This window comes from Nansenia antarctica (genome assembly GCF_963989245.1).
Source record: "Nansenia antarctica genome assembly, chromosome: 9".
Taxonomy (NCBI): Eukaryota; Metazoa; Chordata; class Actinopteri; order Argentiniformes; family Microstomatidae; genus Nansenia; species Nansenia antarctica.
In genome coordinates this window covers 32,592,657-32,617,511 of record NC_137679.1, presented here as the reverse complement: position 1 = coordinate 32,617,511, position 24,855 = coordinate 32,592,657, and the positions used below count along the sequence as shown (strand labels likewise).

The window sequence follows — 24,855 nt, the reverse complement described above, 5'->3', positions numbered from 1 at the left end:
CTGCACTGACGGGGTTAAGGCCTCTTCTCATAGGGTATTTTAAAAAACTAAGTTATGTCACTGTATACGTCACTAAGCCATTTAAAAGTCTGGCTCGCAATTAACGTGCGTAGGCTGCTTGCATTAATTTATTATCGAATCAATCCAAATAAATTAGTCCAACAACGCGTGATTGATTGATTTATGTATACCACTGCCCCCTAGTGGGGGAAACTGGAAAGGACCGAGTGGGGCACAACAGGAAGACGTCAACCACGGAAGTGTGCGTCATTTCTAGAGCGCAAGCGAGCAAGTAAACAACGGAACAAACGACGGCCCGTTAACGCTCCGGTCGAAAACTCGCAACAGACGGCGATCATGTCCATTTGACATGTTTCATCATCATCCGTTATAGACGTCGATAGAGTACATCATAACGGTATCCACGCGATGGCGTCAGGTGGTGGTGGTGGTGGTGGAGGACCATCCAATCTCAATCTGGAAGGACAAGCGTCCAACTTCGCCCATTCCGGAGGTGGAAGGAACCAACTCGGGTTGGCTTCCAACGCGCCCATCGCCGCGGCGGCTCCGCCGATCTCCCCCCCGTCGGGGGGCCTCCACCGGGAGCCCATGTACAACTGGCAGGCCACGAAGAGCTCCGTGAAGGAGCGCTTCGCCTTCCTCTTCAACAACGAGCTGCTCAGCGACGTCCGGTTCATCGTGGGTAAAGGCAGATCGGCCCAGAGGATCCCGGCGCACAGGTTCGTCCTGGCCGCCGGCAGCGCCGTGTTCGACGCCATGTTCAACGGGGGCATGGCCACCACCTCGGCCGAGATAGAGCTGCCCGACGTGGAGCCCGCAGCCTTCCTGGCTCTGCTGAGGTACACTAAGCATGCATAATCACGCGTGGATTTTGTACTACTTCGTGACGTTAGAATTATAAGGTTCTATCTCAATTTTTGTCAAAATTGAGTTTTTTTTACACAATCTGATCCATTAGGTGTTTATTAATGCCTGTGTGGTGTTATTTTTAAAATGTTGACATTTTTGAGTTAGTAATTCATAAAATACAAAGGTTCCATCTCACAAAACATAATGGAATGTGAAAACTTTGACGCTCAATATCTCTGAACTGCCCTAAACGGAGTTAGAACCTTATAGCTCTAAGCTCACGACTTGCTTTTCATTCTTATTCTTATGTTGTCTTTATGCAGCAACAACCACAGCAAATTCCTTGTATGTGAAAACTACTCGGCGAATAAAGTCATTGTGATTCTCTGTACAGAAGTGTTTGTTAGTCAGAATTATTCCAACACACTGTACACAGACCACAATTCAGTTGCATCATGTGTGAATTGGTTAAAATGAGGCCCCTGGCTTGTCAATCCCTAAGTACGTCTACATTTTTGCCAGGGAGTGTTGTGTGTCAGGCTGTTAGCTGTGTCTTACATTAAAATGTATGTCAAAATGAAGAAATGATGTGAATTATTGAACGGATATTTCATGGGAAAATCCACCTGTGTATTTGCCTTCTTGAACACTGACACTGTGTTGGCGTGTGTGCAGGTTCCTGTACTCTGACGAGGTGCACATTGGTCCAGAGACGGTGATGACGACTCTGTACACGGCTAAGAAATATGCCGTCCCGGCCCTGGAGGCCCAGTGTGTAGAGTTCCTCACCAAACACCTCAGAGCCGACAACGCATTCATGCTCCTCACTCAGGTACTCACCAACAACTAGGCCTCACCCCTGTAGTGGAGAGAGCAGTGTTGAGCTTAAAACACGGAGCTTTTGGAAATACCCAAATGGCTCAATGGCTATCTCGTTTCATGGCATATATCTGGTTTCAATTCATACAGTTGAATAAACAACGAATGCTTCATCAAATGGAAATTCCCAACATCAATATAGTGCACGGTGCTTGAACAGACGACTTGCTGCCCGGTCCTATTGTGATCTGTCCTCTTTCCTTACAGGCCAGGTTGTTTGACGAGCCGCAGCTCGCCAGCCTCTGCTTGGACACGATAGACAAAAGCACAGCTGACGCCATCAACGCAGAAGGCTTCACTGACATTGACCTAGGTATGGGAACGTCCATCTTGAAAACATTTTTACATGCATTTTAACCATTGAACAGAGATCACAGGGACAGTCTCCCTGGAGTAACTTAAGGCTAAGTGCCTTACTCAAGGGCACACTAGTGGTGGTGTTCCCATGTGGGATTTGAAGTCGTGACCTGATCACAAGTCCAACTCACTATCCACTAGGCCACCACATCCCCCTCTACCTGTTGTCTAAGCATGATGGATTTGGGGTTTTAACACTGGCTGAACACCATTGTTTTAAAATGCAGAGTAACTGCCAGCTCAGCCCAGCCTTTGTACACATAATACAGGTAGTAGATACAGTTATTGGTTTGATGGCTTGATTGTGTTGGTTAGCCTAATGTAGTGTTCCCCCAAATGGTGGGTCAAGTGATTCACTTTGGCTTCCTGCAAAGATCCTGCAAAGTCACAGTTACAAGAAATATGTTATGTAAGTTCACATATGACTGTGTGTGTGTGTGTGTGTGTGTGTGTGTGTGTGTGTGTGTGTCTGTGTCTGTGTGTGTGTGTGTGCGTGCAGACACCCTATGTGCGGTACTGGAGAGAGATACTCTTGGGATCCGGGAGAACCGTCTGTTCGGCGCAGTGGTGCGCTGGGCGGATGCAGAGTGTTACAGACAACAGCTTCCCCTGACGTCGGAGAACAAACAGAGGGTTCTGGGCAAAGCCCTCACCCTCATCCGCTTCCCCCTGATGACCGTAGAGGAGTTCGCTGCAGGTGAGCATGGCTCTGTCTGAGAAGCAACACAGCAACACACAGCAACATAATCTGTGAAAACAGCTGCTAGACTATAAATAATACAACTTTTTAAGTATATAATAACTTTTTCTGTTACAACTTTCATAAAGCTCATACTTAAAAATATACATTCTTGTGTTTATAGTTTATATTAAACATGTTATGAATGCCTTCATGTGTTTGTGTGTCTGTGTACAAAGAACCCAACCATAGAAACCAGTTTGATATTCTTTCTTGTGCAACAGGGCCTGCCCAGTCTGGAATATTGTTCGATCGGGAGGTGGTAAATCTGTTTTTACACTTTACAGTAAACCCCAAACCGCGGGTAGACTACATTGACAGGCCACGGTGTTGTCTCAGGGGAAAGGAATGCTGCATTAATAGGTTCCAGCAGGTTGAAAGTCGCTGGGGATACAGTGGCACCAGTGACAGAATTAGGTGAGCTTGTGTTTACCTGTCTCCCCCCCGCCACAGGGGTTAGGTTCAGAGCTAGACCTGGATCGGCACCTGTGTGCAAAGCTTGCAAATGTTATTTTTCAGGTAGAAAAAAATAATACACATGATAAAAGCTACAAACATGACACACTTCTCTAGCTTTCACTTTGGTCTCACAGAAATAACACAGATGTGTAGCAATACTACAGGGAATGCTAGAGCACTTGTGGTGTTTTAATGGCTATGTTGGTGTTTCTAATAGAGTCTCTCACAATTTTATTTTTAATAGATTCAATGTAAATAGAAGAATATCGATAGTTGGGTTTGGACTGTACGGTTCGATACACGGGCCCACAGATTATCAGGTCAACATACAGGTATATACACGTATTCCATGATTGGAATGTATTTTCTCTTGGTTGGAATTAGTATTGAAAATTCACTCAAGAGAATTTTCTGTATTTGTAAAAACGTTATTGTTCTGTTTGGGGTTTTATTTATTTTTTTAGATCATTGAGAGTGACAAAAGCGTAACGCTTGGACAGAACGATACAGGCTTCAGCTGTGACGGAACAGCCAATACATTCAGAGTGATGTTCAAGGAGCCGGTGGAGATTTTACCCAATGTTAGCTACACTGCTTGTGCTACCTTAAAGGTATGTTTACACCTAGTAGTGTTTTACTGTATACTCAGTACTCAAGTTGTAAAAGAAAATCAGGGGGGATGGTGGATTTTATCATATGGGGACAATTTTAGCATCCCCACAGCATCAGTGACTTGGTAAAATGTCATTGCATGTGTGCGTGCCCCCTCGCCCACAGTATTTTACTCAATATGCTTACGAAACTAAATGTTGAAATAGCAGTAATACCACGTTCATTGATAAAATGACATAAGGGATGGAAAGGGAGTTTTAGAAGAGGGATGATTTTTTACCATTTTTATTTCAGGGGGGATGCCATCCCCCCTCAACTCGAGTGCTGAGTATACTGTACATTCATGTCAAATGTATCTTTTACATTTAATTATCTTGTTGAGCTTGGCCTCTGATACTACAGCAGCTCACCATGCAAAATAAACAGCATATTAGATGATTAGGCATACACTGAATAAAATGATGTTAACAGTATAGTTTTGTTTTGGTCAGGCATATCATTGAATGGATCAGGGCCATGAGTACCATTGAGGACACCCACGTCATGACCTCTGTATTTTGTTGTCATAATGAGATATACATATTCCATATTATACAGATCTGTATTCCCTGATTTCATAGATCTTAACTTTTGGGGACAGGCAGCTCTGTTAATGTAGACTAAATACACAAAAAGTACTAAATAAAGTCATAACTTATAATATAGAAATATTTTGCCTGCATAATATTTGTGTGGTGGCCTGGGAAAACCCTTCACATGGTGGCATTTTGACATTTTCATTTTTTAATATTTCCATAAATTAGAAGTTCTCAGCTATTCATAACTGGTTGAATGACTGAGATAGCCCTTTATTTTAAAAGGTTATGAGCATTTTAATGTAGCATGTCAAAAAAAGTGAAAGGGGAGAAATCCTCCCCTTTCTCCTCCGGGTCGGGGGAGGAGCCTATGCAGATCGGCCGGTCTCGTTTGTCTGCTTGTGATGCGGTGGTAGTCTGCTCGCCTCGTCGGTATGCGAGGGACAGATCCATTTGTGTGTCTTCTAGTTAAGATTTTATTACTTTATGCTTATTGTGAGCATCAGTAAACTGGCAATAACACAGGTGGAAGTATCGTCTCTCCTTTCGCTCATGTGTGCGTGCGTTGCTTAACTGAGAATGAGACACGTTCAACGTGATGTTGTTTCGCTAGCAAACTACCCGCCACAAAAACATCAAAATAAGTACTTTCTCTTTTGTTTTCTTAAAATGTTTATTCACCATAAGAGTTCAAATGGAGTATGGAGTTCAAAGTACTAGAATACCACATAATATCAAAATCGCCAAAATCGCGATTTCCATCTATATTTGCTCTTTACCACGAACGAACGCCAGCGACATCCGACGGGTTTTCCCAGGCCACCACACATTTGTTAACCTTGGGGTGAAATTAGATTAGATTCAGCTTTGTCCTGTGCAGTCTGTTCAGGGTGATTGTATGAACAGAAAGACAGGAGTTAATTTGAGACGTGTCATATTTACCTGGCAAACTAACCTTGTAGCAAAATGCAAGTAATATTGTGAAATATTTACGTTGAGAACTTTGTTCATCTTGTTATCGACCAGTCTGGCCTGTCAACTGGAAAAACATCTGTGAAATGAACCCTGAACCCTTCCACGGGTTGTGCATGACCTCAGTAAAACATGTGTCCTGGGCCCAGTTGTTCAGAAACTTTCATTTATTCCGAATGATCCAGATTTAGTTTTTGCTATCCAGTATCAGATCTATCTGGCTGATTTTGAGTTGTATATGGGGAAATCCGCCAGCTTGATCTGATCCTGGATAGCAAAAAAGAACCGGGATCATTCTGATCCAGATTAAAACAACTGGGCCCTGGCTACGGCCCTGGAGGGTATATCCAGTGTTGCTCTACTGAAGCTCCACCAATCACACCTGTGTGACCAGATAGGGACAAGGTTAATGACCAAATAATCCACATCCTAACCTGTCTGTCTGTCTCTCAGGGTCCAGACTCCCACTACGGCACTAGGGGCTTAAAGAAAGTCTCCCAGGAGTCAGCGACAGGAACCAAGACGACCTTCTTCTTCTTTAGCTCACCTGGGAATAACAATGGCACCTCGGTGGAGGACGGCCAGATACCTGAGATCATCTACTACACCTAGAGAGCACAAACACCAGGCCACGCCCACACCAGGCCACGCCCAAACCAGGCACGGCCAGGCAGGGGTGCACCAACGAATGCTGGAGAGATCACACGACGACAAGGAAAGTGCCTCGCCATCAGGAACGGATACAAAGACTTTTGGAAACTAAGTTCAGGCCTCCTCAGCTGATGTGGGATCTCATGTTGTGTGTCTGTGTGTGTGTGTCTGTGTCTGTGTGTGTGTGTGCGTGCGTGTGCGTGTCTGTGCGTGCCTGTGTGTGCCTGTGTGTGCCTGTGTCTGTGTGTGCCTGTTTCATACATGTGAATAAAAGGCTGTTTGGTATATTATATCAGTTATAAATGTTTGATAATATCCTACTGGCTTTCTGTTACCTTTACCTTCATCAGGGAACCACCGCAGGGGCTTATGCGGGGTACACACATAAGGATTTTTTGGCCGATTTTCGGATGTCTGAAAACGACAGAAAACGCCCGGTAATCAGATGGATCTTAACATTTTCCAATAACAAAATCCTGTGGTGTGAGGTGTGTTAAGAGTCAATTCTCTTCAATTGTGCAATCAACTCTCCCGGCAACCTGCTCGGAAAATGGGCGTGGCCGGCAATCGTAAATGTGAAATGCGTTCAATACTTCCGACCAGAAACCATAGGGTTGCCAGATTGTTTGGTAAAATTAGCGGTTTTAGACTGTGGTTAGGGTGGAAAATGTCATTCCCATCTGGCAACCCTGCTCGCCAATCAAGAAGCGTGGGGAACGAGACTAGAGAGTTTGGAGTCTGTCGTAACGAAAATCTTTATGTCTGTGGGGTGCTGAAATGGGGAAATTGGCGCACACCACACACAACACGATCAAGGCTGTTCAAATCCAAGATTTAGTTTCTTCATGTGTGGGGTCTGTCTCAGTTAAGATTTCTGTTAAGATTTTGAAATTCCTTATGTGTGTACCCCGCTTTAGTTTGGTTGTGCAAAGCTGCAGGAAGCCCATCGTCATTTCCCTATGAGTTTGCTGACAACAGGAGGGGTGTCACAGATCCACCATTATTGTGCACTACATATCATTTCTCTCAACAGGTGTCTTTTAAAAATAAATTAGATTTTTTTGCATAGTGATGAGTATTTGTACAAATGTGAAAGTTTGCCAATGGGACATGCTAGTAAGTTATGTTACCCTGTTCGCTAAGCATGTCGCGTAAAGAGTACAATTTAACGACTGTTATTAGCTGAAATTAGTAGGAATGTATATTTTTAGCTTTTGGCAATAAAACTATGTTGAGACCAATTAATGATTTTGTGTCTGGGTTGTTTGATTGTGAGGTTTGAAAAAATCAGGTGTAGTGCTGAGGCACAAATATGTACATTTCAAGCCTGCAAACTGCGACACTTTAAATGAATGTGCAATAACACTATGTGCAATATGACAACCCTAGTCGTCTATCTGTACAGTATAGTATAGTGGATAGTGTACATAGCCTTTATTTATGTAAACCAGCTCCTTCCCTTCTTGTGTTTTTTTTTGTGTTTTTTTCTTTCCTAACACCAGGGGGGTATTCCACGAAGCTCGATAAAGTTCTAAGCCTCGAAAATGTTAGCTTGCGTTCGGTGCCATCAATGTGGCTCAAATAATTCGCTGCTTGGTTGAGCTCCTTCTGAGTCAGATATAATTAGCCTGGTCGCGACAAAAGTGTGATCGATCGATAGACAGTTTGATTGTGTGATAGATAACTTGATATTTTGAAAGTGTGATAGATAGATCGATAGATCAATAAAGAAAAGAGTGTAAAAAAAAAGTAATTGTCTCAACTTGCATTGCTGTCATCACAGCGGTCTGGCTGGCGTAGTGGTTAAATGTAAATAATAGAGCTAATGTATGTATGTATGAATGTTATGGAAGTGTATTGTCTGTATTTAAGTGTTTAAGATGAAAAATAGTTTGAAAGTATGGTATGAGGACCCCAGGAAGAATAGCTACTGCATATTTGCTGTATCTAATAGTGGATCCAAATAAACAAACCAAACCAAACCCCTCCTCCCCCTTACCTCCGATGGTGGTCTCCTGGAACTCGTCGAACTGGCCCTTGACGAAGCGCAGAACCAAGCTGGACTTGCCCACAGCCATGTCCCCCAGAAGCACGAGTTTGAACTGGCAGATCTTGGTCTGGGGCAGCGTGCCGTTGGGGCGACTGCTTCCTCTGGTGGTCATGATGGAGGAGGGCAGGTGGGGGGGGGGGGGGTGGGTGCCACCCGGGGAGGGGGGGGGAGCTCAGACAGACGGGACTCTGGGAACGGGTACTCTCTCTCTCTCTCTCTCTCTCTCTGCCTCTCTCTCCCTCTGGTCTCCTTTCGTCTCCTGTTCTAACTAGCTAGCTCAGAGGTGATTAGATGAGCTAGTCTGCTGCACACTTGCCAGCTAAAGAGCTAACTGGATGCACTTTATTATTTTACTTAAAGTAGATATACAATCTTTCTTATTCTGCTAGAATTGGGTTTCATGGTAATACCATAATGGCATATTTACAGTACATGGACAGTGGATTGAAGCATTGGAAATGTCTGTTTTTTATAGATGGACATACGATTTTTTTTCAGGTGAGAGTAAAGTCAAAATGACATTATCTGACTGCATTGCCCACAGCAATCCAATATTCAATTATAATAATGTTATAAATTGATATGGATCAATTTATACCTCTTATTAGATTATAAATACTCTGGTTGTTATGTTGGGGGCCACCCGCTGTGCCGACGGACCACGATGCCGACAGTTTATTAGCGGATTTCTGCGAGAGCTGACAAGACGGTACATGTGGGAAAACTAGGGTTAGGGTTAGGGTTAGGGTTAGGTGCTAGGGTGCTACGGTTAAGGTTAGGGTTGGGGTTAGGGTTAGGGGTAGGCCAATGGGACATGCTAGTAAGTTATGTTACCCTGTTCGCTAAGCATGTCGCGTAAAGAGTACAATTTAACGACTGTTATTAGCTGAAATTAGTAGGAATGTATATTTTTAGCTTTTGGCAATAAAACTATGTTGAGACCAATTAATGATTTTGTGTCTGGGTTGTTTGATTGTGAGGTTTGAAAAAATCAGGTGTAGTGCTGAGGCACAAATATGTACATTTCAAGCCTGCAAACTGCGACACTTTAAATGAATGTGCAATAACACTATGTGCAATATGACAACCCTAGTCGTCTATCTGTACAGTATAGTATAGTGGATAGTGTACATAGCCTTTATTTATGTAAACCAGCTCCTTCCCTTCTTGTGTTTTTTTTTTGTGTTTTTTTCTTTCCTAACACCAGGGGGGTATTCCACGAAGCTCGATAAAGTTCTAAGCCTCGAAAATGTTAGCTTGCGTTCGGTGCCATCAATGTGGCTCAAATAATTCGCTGCTTGGTTGAGCTCCTTCTGAGTCAGATATAATTAGCCTGGTCGCGACAAAAGTGTGATCGATCGATAGACAGTTTGATTGTGTGATAGATAACTTGATATTTTGAAAGTGTGATAGATAGATCGATAGATCAATAAAGAAAAGAGTGTAAAAAAAAAGTAATTGTCTCAACTTGCATTGCTGTCATCACAGCGGTCTGGCTGGCGTAGTGGTTAAATGTAAATAATAGAGCTAATGTATGTATGTATGAATGTTATGGAAGTGTATTGTCTGTATTTAAGTGTTTAAGATGAAAAATAGTTTGAAAGTATGGTATGAGGACCCCAGGAAGAATAGCTACTGCATATTTGCTGTATCTAATAGTGGATCCAAATAAACAAACCAAACCAAACCCCTCCTCCCCCTTACCTCCGATGGTGGTCTCCTGGAACTCGTCGAACTGGCCCTTGACGAAGCGCAGAACCAAGCTGGACTTGCCCACAGCCATGTCCCCCAGAAGCACGAGTTTGAACTGGCAGATCTTGGTCTGGGGCAGCGTGCCGTTGGGGCGACTGCTTCCTCTGGTGGTCATGATGGAGGAGGGCAGGTGGGGGGGGGGGGGTGGGTGCCACCCGGGGAGGGGGGGGGAGCTCAGACAGACGGGACTCTGGGAACGGGTACTCTCTCTCTCTCTCTCTCTCTCTCTGCCTCTCTCTCCCTCTGGTCTCCTTTCGTCTCCTGTTCTAACTAGCTAGCTCAGAGGTGATTAGATGAGCTAGTCTGCTGCACACTTGCCAGCTAAAGAGCTAACTGGATGCACTTTATTATTTTACTTAAAGTAGATATACAATCTTTCTTATTCTGCTAGAATTGGGTTTCATGGTAATACCATAATGGCATATTTACAGTACATGGACAGTGGATTGAAGCATTGGAAATGTCTGTTTTTTATAGATGGACATACGATTTTTTTTCAGGTGAGAGTAAAGTCAAAATGACATTATCTGACTGCATTGCCCACAGCAATCCAATATTCAATTATAATAATGTTATAAATTGATATGGATCAATTTATACCTCTTATTAGATTATAAATACTCTGGTTGTTATGTTGGGGGCCACCCGCTGTGCCGACGGACCACGATGCCGACAGTTTATTAGCGGATTTCTGCGAGAGCTGACAAGACGGTACATGTGGGAAAACTAGGGTTAGGGTTAGGGTTAGGGTTAGGTGCTAGGGTGCTACGGTTAAGGTTAGGGTTGGGGTTAGGGTTAGGGGTAGGGTTGGGGTTAGGGGTAGGGTTAGGGTTAGGGATAGGATTAGGGTTAGGGTTAGACATGCCAGCATGTACCAAGTCGACGTAGCACCTAACCCTAACCCTAGTTTTCCCACATGTACCGTAACAGAGAAGCGGAGAGCATTCACATGCAGGGAGGGCTGTCGGCACAACGGTCCGTCGGCATATTGATGCGGCACCGTTATGTTTGCCTTTTGGTTGACAGCAAAAGAGGGAGAGAGGAGGATAGAGAGGGAGAGAAGGAGAGAGAGTAGCCTTGTGAACCGATGGTTCTCGAGCCTAATGGCCCATAGGGCAGGATTTTCCTGTTTCTGTAGCGTGAGGCGGCTTGATGTACAAGTACACCCCCTGGACATGACGCTGGTATGTCGCAGGGTCTTACCCCCAACCAACCCTTAATGCTGAGTTATCATCACCGAGGGGGGGGGGGGGGGGGGGGGGGGGTTCCATGCCACAGTCCATGCCACCCCCCCAAGGCAGCAAACCTAGGGGAAACACTGAGAGCAGATAGGTTAAATCTCCAGAATAATGTCCAGCTACAATCGCAACAACATTCACAACATTTCTGGAGCCTGGTAGACCCAGACAACTATAAGAATATTCACCAAGCAGCCCTGAAAGTATTTGCTTTATTTGTCTACATACGTTTGCGAATCAGCTTTTTCTGATATGAATGTAATGAAATCTACATTCTGAACAAGCCTGACAGATGACCATTTAAATGACTCTATAAGAGTGAACCTAAGTGGATACACTCCAGCATACACAACTGTAGTAGACTCCATGCAGTGACAGTCATCTCACTAAGGGTAGGAATGAGTCAACACACTTATTACACACATGCACAATATTTTTGGAAAGAGACAAAAAGACAAAATAATTCGTTATGTGAATGAATGTAAGTAATAAGATATGAGTAGCTCTCGGCCACTTACATTTTTTCAAAGTAGCTCTCAGATGAAAAAAGGTTGTAGACCCCTGCTTTATGCTGATACATGCCTGCCATCTAGTGGACATTTAAGGGTACGACCAGGTAGGGGGATATTGCTTGTAACACAATCCTCATCCCTTCTCTCTCTAGTCTAACCTAATCCCATAGTAACCTTCATAATTCAGTTCTAGATATGTATTTTCTTTATGTGGCTAACACAACTCCAATTAAACTGCTTCATAAAGTTAAAGTTAATACATGTATAGTAATAAACACTTTAATAGTAATTACTTTGTTGTTTAGTATCAGGGAGGGAGGGAGGGAGGGAGAATGGATGACCATCTTTATTCAGTAGGCCTACCATTTCTAGCTCATGTATATTTCTAATGATTCATTATATGTCTTGTACATGATTCTTGTTATGATTCTTGTATATGATTCTTGTATATGATTCTTGTTATGATTACATTTCTATTGGGATATTGCCTCAGGCATAGCTGTAAACATGCTTAGCTACTATATTTGTTGCTGTAATCGCAGTTGCTTCTAGCTATGATATTTAAGATCACTTATCTAGTTACACAATCTTCAGCATAACAAGTTCATAAGATATGAAAAATGCACAAGCAAAAGGAATGCAATCCAAATTATTTTTTATTCACGGTGGACAGCAGCTCCGGCCAAGGCTGTTTGCAGTTGTGAGCGTCCTCTGGAGGACGGGCGCTAGAGACAGGAGAGAGAGTTCATATGAGCTTCACCAGGCCTATAGCTACAGAATAGAATACTTTATTAGTTTAGTTAGTATGTCCTTGGTCTATGTGTTCTATGTGTTGACTTACCTCTGCTGTGTCCATCGTCGTGAAGACGGTTACTGGGGAGACGGAGGCCGTCTGCCTGGACCGCAGCTCAGCAGCCCAAGGCTCTTCACAGATGTGAGCATCCTCTGGAGGCGGGAACGCTTCTGTTTCTTTGAAGCTCCGCTCTCCTCACAAGGCGGCGTCTCAGCTGTCACTGGGCTGGCCGCTAGAGAGAGGAGAGAGAGTTCATATGAGCTTCACCAGGCCTTAGCTACAGAATAGAATACTTCATTAGTTTGGTTAGTATGTCCTTGGTCTATGTGTTCTACATGTTGACTTACCTCTGCTGTGTCCATCGTCGTGGGCAACCTCGATGCCCTCCTGTCCTGGGGCTGGAGGCTGGACACCTACCTTGATGTCCTTCTGTCCTTCAGCAGGAGGCTGGACACCATCATTGATGTCTTCCTGTCCTGGGGCTGGAGGCTGGACACCAGCCTGGTTGGTCCTCTTGCACTATATCAGTTGTTACAGAAGAAGAATCAATGACAGAACATATCTCTTAAAACCCCAGTATTTCTACAACAACAATGCATAGCTTGTCTGTTGTTTTACGATAAACTGGTAAGACTTTACCTTTACATTACATTTCCTTAATGTGTAATTATGTGGAATGTGGCTCTCTTATAAATTCACTGTATATTTCTGTTTTACCTTGCGCTTCACCATTGAACAGAATTTCCTGAATTTCCCTTTCTTCTTCTTCCCACTAGCATCCCTCTGAGGCTGTGTGACCGAGGCTGTGGAGGTGACCCCGGCCAGGCTCCCCTCAGTCTCTCGCTGGGCAGCGAGGGCCTGGCTCTTCTCCTTCTCCAGGTCGGAGTTGTCACAGACAAGACTCCTCTTCTCCTGCTCCATAACATGGACTTTTCTTTTGAGGTCTCTCTCTCTCTGTCTGCTTTCCTCCACCTCCCTGTCAAGCACCTGAGCCTTCTCAGCTGCCGCCAGCTTGTCCTCCAGGGCCTCTTTCTGCAGGGCCTTGATGTGGTCCTCTGCCTCCCTGGTGGCGTTGGCGGTCTCCAGGAGGGTCGCCTTGACCCCGGCCAGGCTCCCCGCAGTCTCTCGCTGGGCAGCGAGGGCCTGGCTCCTCTCCTTCAAGACTCCTCTTCTGCTCAAGACAAGACTCCTCTTCTCCTGCTCCATAACATGGACTTTTCTTTTGAGGTCTCTCTCTCTCTGTCTGCTTTTCTCCACCTCCCTGTCAAGCACCTGAGCCTTCTCAGCTGCCGCCAGCTTGTCCTCCAGGGCCTCTTTCTGCAGGGCCTTGATGTGGTCCTCTGCCTCCCTGGTGGCGTTGGCGGTCTCCAGGAGGGTCGCCTTGACCCCGGCCAGGCTCCCCTCAGTCTCTCGCTGGGCAGCGAGGGCCTGGCTCCTCTCCTTCTCCAGGTCGGAGTTGTCACAGACAAGACTCCTCTTCTCCTGCTCCATAACATGGACTTTTCTTTTGAGGTCTCTCTCTCTCTGTCTGCTTTCCTCCACCTCCCTGTCAAGCACCTGAGCCTTCTCAGCTGCCGCCAGCTTGTCCTCCAGGGCCTCTTTCTGCAGGGCCTTGATGTGGTCCTCTGCCTCCCTGGTGGCGTTGGCGGTCTCCAGGAGGGTCGCCTTGACCCCGGCCAGGCTCCCCGCAGTCTCTCGCTGGGCAGCGAGGGCCTGGCTCCTCTCCTTCAAGACTCCTCTTCTGCTCAAGACAAGACTCCTCTTCTCCTGCTCCATAACATGGACTTTTCTTTTGAGGTCTCTCTCTCTCTGTCTGCTTTTCTCCACCTCCCTGTCAAGCACCTGAGCCTTCTCAGCTGCCGCCAGCTTGTCCTCCAGGGCCTCTTTCTGCAGGGCCTTGATGTGGTCCTCTGCCTCCCTGGTGGCGTTGGCGGTCTCCAGGAGGGTCGCCTTGACCCCGGCCAGGCTCCCCTCAGTCTCTCGCTGCGCAGCGAGGGCCTGGCTCCTCTCCTTCTCCAGGTCGGAGTTGTCACAGACGAGGCTCCTCTTTTCTTGCTCCATATCGTGGAGCTTTTGGAGGAGGCCTTTCTCTCTCTGTCGGCCCTCCTCCACCTCCTCCCTCGCTCTCTCCAACTTCGCCTTTGCCAGAGCGCTGCTGGCCTTCTCCGCCTCCAGCTCAGAGTCCTTGGACTCCAGCTCAGAGTCCTTGGACTCCAGCTCAGAGTCCTTGGACTCCAGCTCAGAGTCCTTGGCCTCCACCACGGCCCTGCATTTCTCCTTCTCCTCCTCCAGCCCAGAGTCCTTGGCCTCCAGCTCAGAGTCCTTGGCCACGGCCCTCCACTTGGCCTTCACCACGGCCCTCCATTTCTCCTTCTCCTCCTCCAGCTTCCTCTGAGCGCTCCTGCTCATGACTACGATATAAGAAACGGAAGGAAGAGAATATTAAATTACGTATTTTATATTTATATATTATTATTATAGAATGACTGTTTGAACTTCAAAAGTGACTGACGTATAGATATTGCGCGACATTGTGATCGAAGCATCAGTTGTAAGTAAGTAAGTAAGTAAGTAACGTGCCAACGTGCCAAAAATCTGTATCCTTGTTGTATTTCTACCTTCCTAAATGATGGCTAGGACGTCGGGTTATAAAGCAAAAGCTTCTTTATATTAAAACATCTGTTGGCATACACTTTTGAGCACTTTCAAACAATAAACGAGTTATTGGATGTTCACTTTAATTCTGGACGTTACAATTTGCATTTCTCAAAAACCAACAAACTAAACTGTCAACTTCTATGACGTCTTGCCGCAAGGCTTTCTGGGACCAATTAAAGTGAATAATTTAACCTAAAAAGTTAAAACACTCTATTAATACAGGCCGTCAAGCCCATAGACTTTTACTTGTCAAGGCACATTTTTAAAGCGCAAATCTGTAATTCAAAACTCTCCGGTAATTTACACACAAGACTCACGTTGATCTCTACTCAGCGCGCGCACACACACACACACACACACACACACGCACACGCACACGCATGCACACACACACACACGCACACACACACACACACGCACGCACACACACACACACACACACACACACACACACACACACACACACACACACACCTCTGGGTTCTGCTCTGTGGGCCAGAGATTAAGGTGATGTCGTCATCGGGAAACTCCTTTTCAAGCTGCCAAGCAGACTGGAAATTGAAGTCATCTCCCTGGTTCTTCTTCTTATTTGGCATTTCTATAACTTTCTACAAACATCTGAACAAGGAAGAGAATGTGAAATTACGTATTTTATATTTATATATAATTATTATAGAATGACTTGTCCCCTATGAGTTCATGGATGACTGTGAGGCTGTTTGAACTTCCAAAGTGACTGACGTTGATATTGCGTGACATTGTGATTGAAGCATTGATTGATTGATTGATTGAAAACTTTATTAGAAGATTTGCAGAAGTAGGTACATGGAAGTACATATTACATACAAGGTCAACTAACAGGATAAAAACCCAAGAAAGCCACTGGCTTATTTCAATTGGGGTCCTTGATTCTCAATTCATCGTTACATGTAAGACATCAAGGACCCCAATTGAAATAAGCCAGTGGCTTTCTTGGGTTTTTATCCTTTTAGTTGACCTTGTATGTAATATGTACTTTCATGTACCTACTTCTGCAAATCTTCTAATAAAGTTTTCAATCAATCAAACAGACAAAAAAAACTACCGGTAGTACTATCTACAAGATAATACAGACAAATAACTAGTACTATCTACAAGATAAGTACTATCTACAAGATAATACAGACAAATAACTAGTACTATCTACAAGATAAACATACATCCATCATGGGAAGAACAATACAACAAAGCATAAGGTATGTACAGCGGGTAGGACAGGTGGGGACATACACCACAGGTGGGGGCGGGGGACAAAACACAAAGTATGTACAGTGGGTAGTTCGGGTCTTTTAATCTGATTTTTGATTTAGAGGGTCCAGTTACGGATTGCAGCCTCCTGTAAATGTTTTTTGAGAGTGGTTTTGAAGGTGGGCAGTGTTTTGCACTCCTTTAAGATTATAGGAAGGGCGTTCCACATTTTTACTGCATAGTTTGCAAACGAGTTTAACCCCTTGTTTGTGGTGCAACGCGGTTGAACGTGGTTCGTGGAGCTTCCTCTGGTATTGTATGTGTGGACGTTGTTCACTTTTTGGAAGTATGTTGACAGGTACTTGGGTGTCTTTGTGGTGTAGCGTATCTTGAAGACCAGGCCCAGTGCAAGCTGCTGCACTCTGTCAACTACTCGTAGCCAATCAAGGCTTAAAAAAATGAGCAGCGGTTAGATGTGTCCTAGGGTTGAGGCCTAGCAGAAGCCTAACCAGTTTATTTTGGGCTGTCTGGAGTCTTGTTTTTTGGGCCTTTGTGGTTCTATAGTACCATGATGTTACGGCATAGTCGAAGTGACATTGAATGAGAGCTCCTGATAGGGTCCTCAGTGTGTTTTTACTGACAAGTGAGGATATCCTGTACAAGAATCTAGTTCTATGGTTCACTTTTTTGATTACTTTTGCTGCCATTTTATCTCCGGAAAGATTTGCCTCTAAGATGGAGCCCAGGTATGTAATATCCTCTTTTCTTGTGATATTAATGTTACCCACTTTTATTTTGAAATTTACAGCCTTTCTGAGTTTAGATGGGGATCTGTATAGGATGGTTTCAGTTTTACCTAGGTGTATTGATAGTTTATTGTCAGCTAGCCAGATGCAGATTCTACTCAGTTCAGTGCTTAGCGCTTTTTCCACCTGCAATATGTCCCTGTCAGAGACCAGCAGAGCCGAGTCATCCGCGAACAGGAACAAATTGCAATCACATGCTGATGACATGTCATTCACATATATTAGGAACAGTAAAGGTCCCAATATGCTTCCTTGTGGAACGCCGCAGGTCACTGGGAGGGGGGGGGACAGTGTTCCGTTCACACTAACCACCTGTTCCCTCCCCTCTAAGTAGGATTGCATCCAGCTCACCGATGTTCTATCGAACCCAATTGCTTTCAGTTTATCTAACAATATGTGGTGATCTACTGTGTCGAAGGCCTTCTGGAGGTCCAGCATGACCATGCCGCAGTACTTGCCCGAGTCCACCTCATGGTTGATGTGGTCGTTCAAATAGAGAAGGCATGTGTCAGTGGAATGGGATGTTCTGAATCCTGATTGAAATTCATACATCAGATTTTTTTCGGTAAGGTACCTATCAACCTGTTCATAAACTATTTTTTCCATAAGTTTCGAGATGGAATTAAGAATAGAAACAGGTCGGTAGTTGCCTGGGTCTAATTTGCTTCCTTTTTTATACAGTGGGGTTACCCTTGCTATTTTAAAGTCAAGGGGGACGTGTCCCTGTTTGATGGAGAGGTTATGTGGGTGATGATTGGGGTAATGGAGGCAGCTGAGTCTTTTAGAAATCTGGCTGGAATATTGTCATGGCCCGTGGCCTTTTCTGAGTGTAGAGCGCCCAGTTTTTTAAACACCTCATCGTTTGACACCATGGAGAGTTTAAAATCATCTTTGCGTACACCCAGTTTATTGTAGAACGCACGGATGTGCTCTACACCATAACGCCCTGAGTGGGGTGGTAGATTGTTAACTAATTTAGTGGCTATGGTTGTAAAGAAAGTGTTTAAGCACTTAGCCACATCCAGCTTGTCTGTAAAGAGAGAATCTCCAGATTTTATGCTGATGTTTGTAGACCTGGTTTTGAGTTTTTGACTGCAACCTAGTTGGCTATTAAGTAGCTTCCAAAGGTCACGTGGTTTGTTTAAGTTTTCTTCGATTTTGTTATCGAGGTATTTTTTCTTAGCAGATTTGGTCATGGTAATTACCTGATTGCATAGTTTGTTGCATAGTTTTTTAATTTTCTCAAAGTGGGTTTTTAGATCTTCGTTTAAGTGTTTCACTCATTTTGATTTGCATTTTTGAACTTCAGAGCATTTTAGGTCTCTGACTTTCATAGCATTTAGAATGTCCGAATTCATCCATGGTTCCGATCGGGCTTTAACCCTGGTGGTTCTCATGGGGGCTATACTGTCAATAATATTTAGGAATTTGGTTTTGAAACCTAGCCATGCCTCCTCAACCTGTGTGCTTTTTAGTTAATCTAACCAGTCTTGATTCTCCAGTTTATGGTTTAAGGCCTCACTAGAATAGGATTTAAGGGATCTAGTGGTTACAGTTTTATGACCGCCAGCCTTGGGTTTATGCTTTTTACGAGTGCAAAAGATCATGTAATGATCACTTAGCCCACATACAATAACCCCACTCTTGGAGATTTTGGACTCATCTGATGTTAGAATGAGATCTATGGTGGTTTGAGTAGAAATACACACCCTAGTGGGTTTGGTAATTTGTTGGCTCCATGTAAATAGAAGGGTAGCCCGACTGGCCATTAGAGGGCAGATGTTCCATACCTTTTTTGTGTATGAAACCGTCCGCTGAAGCATAGCCTTCATGACTGGTTCCTTAGCCCCACAGTGAAGATGATTCCATGACTCCAGAGTTCCAGTTCACTTGACATCCAGCTTCTTCTAACACAGTCAGGAATTATTTATAATAACGCATTTATTCAAAATTATTTTTCATTCTAATTCACATTGCACATAGAAAAGTAATGAAAACAAGTGAACAGGTGATTATGAAATGACATTTTATTCGAATTGATTTAACATGTTTGGGCTTGGGATGAAGAGGCAGAAGAAAAGGACAGGATGTTATCTTCCGTCTCGTCAGGTTCCCCTCCTTCATTTAAGAAGAGCAGGTCTTTGTAGTATTTCCATTTTTGAATTTTTACACTACATGCACCGATGCGGCTGTTGTCTGCACAATAACCTTGGTATCGTTGGAAAGCTGTTGTTGTGGAGCCATGGGCGTCACCACCATATATTTGGGGGGGGACGTGTCCCCCCCACCTTTGAAACAAGGTCGTTTGGACCCCCCCACATTTGCCATCAAAAATATGTTGCATGACTGGTCAGCGTTATTTTCATTGCTTCACAATCAAATCCGTTCCACTTTATGAGTAGGGGATTGCCCATATCCAGAAATCCACTCCGCGTTTTACTTCTGTTTTTAACACGGCAGCATCAGACACGCACGCAGATTCAAAACATTCAGACTGAGGCAAGACGATATTTAGATCATCCACCAAGATGGATATAAGGATTTTTTTTTCTAAGAAGAGAAAAGTAAGTCAAAGTCATCCAAGTTTTCCCGTGAGTGGCCAAACAGCAACATTGCGTTCTCCCAAGGTCAAACACAGACAGCTTTTCTGATAAGAATGTTAGCACCTTATGAGACATTCTCTGTATTAGCAATAGAATTAGCATAGCCTACTAGCAACCAAATACGAGCTAGATCAGCTATATGGCACTAGCAGTTTTGTTAGGCATTACTAGTGCGGTTAGACATGTTTAAATGCAGAACAGACACAGGCGAAATGTCATCAAAAGCACAGAATGGCGACAAACACCTCACAGTGCTTACCTGTCCTGTCATTATTGCATCTCCTGCCCGTGTTCATTGCCCTGAGCATTTGCACTATTTAATTTGGCCATTGCACCCACCCAAAGAATCAATTTTGCATCTGATTGCTTGAGCTAGGGTTAAAAAATAAGAAGAAAACACCTGCTCCATTTATTTTTCTATTTCTAAAATGCTTGTGATTGTATTTTTTGTATTGATGATTGTATTTCTATGTCAAATGTTCTATTAGAGAAAAACAATATGAACAAGTGCTCAATGCATCCCCATTTCTCCTGATATAGGTGGTTGAGACAGTGAGAGTGAGTCAGAGGCAGGGGCAGCAGGCAGGGGCAGTGGAGACAGCTCTGTTGCTGAGGTAAGTGCTGAAAGGTGACAGGCAGTTAAGGAAAATTTAGCATTGCTTATTATTATTATTAAATATTATTATTATTAATAATAATAATATTTTCACAATCTTCTAATGCCCAGTCCCTCAGTCTATACCAACTTTTGCAAAGGCATAATTTAGCATGCCTGAAAGCATCAAAGTTTACTGTGAATTATGAAAATTGATAATCAAATTAAATGAATGGACAATTTCATTCTTATTTTAATTTCTAGGAACAGGAGACATTAGATACAGAAGAGAGGGAGGGAAACATTGAGAATGAAGAGAGAGAGACCCATTCTGATGGAGATGCAAGAGAGAGGGATGTTGAAAGAGGAGGGTGAGAGAAGCCAGTCTGAGAGAGACGAGGGTGAGAGGAGCCAGCCTGAGAGAGAGGAGGGTGAGAGGAGCCAGCCTGAGAAAGAGGAGGGTGAGAGGAGCCAGCCTGAGAGAGACGAGGGAGAGGATGTGTACCACAAGGCAAATCAACCTGACCCGAGAGTCATTCCACCCCAACGTCTGCTGAACAAGACTCTTACCTTTCAGGAAAAATGGTTTAGGGACTTTCCTTGGGTTCATTATGTGCCAAATGCTGGGGGCGTGTTTTGTTTCTATTGTAAAGAAGCATTCAAAAGGCAGGCAAGCCCTCTTGCGAAAAATGTGGATCTAGCCTTTGTGGTTTCTGGTTTTAAAAACTGGAAAAAGGCCATTGAAAAGTTTCGAGCCCATGAAAATAGTCATGCACACAAAGTTGCTGTTACAACTCACACACACCTTCACAGGACAATAGAAACACAGTTATCATCAGTTAAGATGCAGCAGCAAAGAGAGGCCAGATCTTGTTTGCTGAAAATAATGCAATCAGTTTGTTTACTTGCCCGTCAGGGTCTAGCATTACGTGGACATGAGAGTGATGGGGGAAACTTTGTTCAGCTACTGAAGCTTAGAGCAGGGGATGATGAGGTTCTAAAGCGTTGGCTCAGTAAGGTTTGTCACCATTACACAAGTCCAGAAATGCAGAATGAGATGCTAACTATTATGGGCAACTCCGTTCTGAGAAATATATCAAAGGAAATACATGAGGTGTCCACACTCATGTACTCCATCATAATTGATGGAGTACAAGATTTGTCTGGGAATGAACAAGAGGCCATATGCCTACGCTATGTAGATAGTGATTTGCTACCTCATGAGGAGTTTTTGGTTCTCTATCAAGTCTCCTCAACAACAGGGAAAGAGTTGGCTCGGATGGCAACTGATGTCCTCCTTCGATTGAACCTGCCCTTATCCTGCCTTCGCGGGCAGAGCTATGATGGGGCAGCCAATATGGCAGGTGGAGCTAAAGGCGTTCAGGCAGTCATAAAAGAAACACAACCTCTTGCTCTCTACGTTCATTGTGGTCCTCATTGCATTAATCTGGTGACTCAGACAGCCTGTAGCACAAGCACTATTGTGTCTGATGCGCTGGATTTAGTCCACAAACTTGGCAATCTGTACCATCTATCAGGGAAATACAAAACAATATTTAAGGAGGTTGCCCAGTCGGAAGCAGGGAGTTTCAGAACTCTGAGGCCCCTCTGCCCCACACGATGGCTCATGAGGGTGGTAGCTATCCAGGCAGTTGTAGACCAATACGAAAATATTTTGGTCAGTCTTGAGGAAATGGCACATGGCTCCTCTGACACTTGCATAACTGCAAGAGGGCTTCTGGAGAGGTTTCAGAAGGGGCAGGTTTTGCTTAGCCTGATTATGGCCCTTGAAGTTCTAAAAGAACTTGAATGTCTCAACCGCTCCCTTCAAAGCAAGACAGTGAGTGTCTCAGGGATGCTGGCTGCGGTTGATTGTGTGAAAAACACAATTCGGGTAAAGAGATGTGATGAACAATTTCATCAGATATACACCAAAGCCTGTGACATGATCCAGGAGTTGGACATAGAGGCTATCCAGACTCCTCATATCCGGAGACCCCCAAAGCGCTTCACAGGAAATGCACCAGCATTTAGGCCTACCTCCCCTGAGGAGTTCTACAGGATAGAATTCTTTAAAATGCTGGATGTAGTGGAGATCCAGTTGACAAGGCGCTTTGACCAAAGCAGCTTCGAAACACTCAGTCTACTGGAAAGAGTGTTAATAACTGGAAAGGTGGAGGATGTGGATGTGGTCCGTTCGTACCCAGAACTAGACCGTCATTCATTGGAGGTACAGCTAGCCATGTTCAAACTTCAGTATCCCTGCAGCACAGTCAGTGAAGTGGTGGATACACTGAGAGCTATGCTGCCAGAGGTTCGAGGTCTGTTCACTCAAGTAGAGGTGTTGGTCAGGCTTCTTCTTGTTGTGCCATGTTCCTCAGCAGAGGCTGAGAGAAGTTTTAGTGCCTTAAGAAGGCTCAAGGCGTGGCTGCGCTCTTCAATGTCTCAAAAGCGCTTGAACAATGTGGCTGTTTGCCACATCCACCAAGAGCATCTTGACAAACTTGACTTAAAGGAGATTTGCCAGTCATTTGTGTCTGCAAATGACAAAAGAGGTCACACTTTTGGAGCCTTTGTATGATGTCTTATGTTCTAATTGTAGAAATCCTGCTGTATGCATGGTACAGATAATAGAGGAGAAATATGATTATAGGAGGAGATATGGAACATTTAATGAAAGGACAAAAAAGGGGAATCTTTTGGGGAAAGAATGGAGTAAAAGCAAGTCTTTAACAGGTTGTATTGAGTTATAGTTGAATGTTCTGCAATGCACTGAAGAGGGCTACGTTTGATTGTAATAGGCTCTGAGTAGCCTAGGTACATATTTTATGTTTCCTCATAACTTTTTTTTCAATTTGTTGACTCAAAGTTACCTCATTCTTTTCTAATTCACTCTTTGATTATTTTTTTTGTTATAGTTGTATGTTCTGCAATGCACTGAAGAGGGCTAAGTTTGATTGTAATAGGCTCTGAGTAGCCTAGGTACATATTTTATGTTTCCTCATAACTTTTTATTCAATTTGTTGACTCAAAGTTACCTCATTCTTTTCTAATTCACTCTTTGATTATTTTTGAATCTTCATATTTAATAAAGTACCCAAGTGTCAGTGTCAGGCCTCTGTGAGTTAAACCAAAACATAATAGTAGTCAGTAATTGCAGACCATGCCAGCTCCAAGGAAAAACAAAGAAAGAGGGAGATTATTTTGGGTGTAAAACGCACCAGAATGCAGGAAATTGAATCTACTATTTAAAAAAATTCTGGGGGAGGACCCCCAGACCCCCCAAAAAATAAGTGTCCCCCCCACATTCAAAAAGCTGCTGACGCCCATGTGTGGAGCTCAATGTTATCACAAGCAAAAAGACAACATCATTTGTATCAGCAACCAATCACTAAAATAGAAAGGGAACACGTGTGCTAAGTACGCAATCCTATTGGCTGGTCTTGATATCCTAGAACGTGATTGGTTTATGCATAAAAAGTAGCGGGAGTCGGGACCTTTAGAAGTATATCCGGGACCTTTATTTTCCATACGTCAACATGCCGTTCCCGAAACTGAGTAAACGGAGTAAAAGGCAACGATCACAAATGCAAGATGCCAGAAGTAAAAGGAGAGCATCTAGGAAAAATCAACCTGAAGTTGATATGCCTCCAGAGAGGGCATCATATGCTGGGGAAAGCGCATCAAAGCGTAAGCTCGGTCTTGGGAAAGAATCGCTTGTGGAAACGAATGACCTCGCCAGACAGGAATGGCTTTTAGTTCATCTGGGGCAAATTAATGAACTGATCGCTGGTCTGCCCTGTCCGGATTGCCTCTCTGATACAGGACTGAAAGTCGACATTGACCCACAACAACACCAAGGGTTCTCCTCCAGACTAATGTTAGGGTGCAGGCGGTGTAGCTACAGCAAAAGCGTGTTCACGTCTCCCCGCCTACTGGACGAAACCAGACAAGATGTCGCATTTGATATCAACACGCGCATGGTGCTGCTAGTACACGAGCTGGGATTGGGCCATGCTGCTCTCAGAAAGTTCAGCGAAGTGTTGGGGATACCTGGGATTTCCCAGTCCACCTATCAAAAGCATAACAAGACAGTGTCAGGTGAGCAATGTAGTACCTAGCCTGCTCTCTCTCTCTATCTCCCTCCCTCCCTCCCTTGTCTGTCTCTCTTGTCTGTCTCTCCATCCTACCTTATCTTGTGTATGAGGGTCAATGACGTGACGTGTACATTTTGCGCGGTGTGTCCTATTTGCACATCTTTAGTAGTGCTGAGGCACAAATGTGTACATTTCAAGCCTGCAAACTGCGACACTTTAAATGAATGTGCAAATAACACTATGTGCAATATGACAACCCTAGGGTACATAAGGTTGCAGAGAAATAGGAAATGTTAGAATAGGTATAGCATAGAGTACAGCACAGTGTTTTATCTGTACAGTATAGTATAGTGGATAGTGTACATAGCCTTTATTTATGTAAACCAGCTCTTTCCCTTCTTGTTTTTTTT

At 44.1% G+C, this 24,855-nt stretch overlaps 1 protein-coding gene across 1 annotated transcript; it reads left to right on the top strand.

Moving 5' to 3' along the window:
* Positions 1-429: 429 nt before the first annotated feature.
* On the top strand, positions 430-7,349 carry LOC308165553 (BTB/POZ domain-containing protein 1-like; the record flags this gene model as incomplete). The annotated part of the gene is made up of 8 exons (XM_080539701.1): positions 430-860; positions 1,546-1,702; positions 1,957-2,062; positions 2,606-2,803; positions 3,133-3,262; positions 3,549-3,636; positions 3,769-3,915; positions 5,917-7,349. 8 exons carry the CDS (start codon positions 430-432, stop codon positions 6,073-6,075), a joined length of 1,416 nt encoding a protein of 471 aa, XP_080395827.1. The 3' UTR covers positions 6,076-7,349.
* Between the last annotated feature and the right edge of the window lie 17,506 nt (positions 7,350-24,855).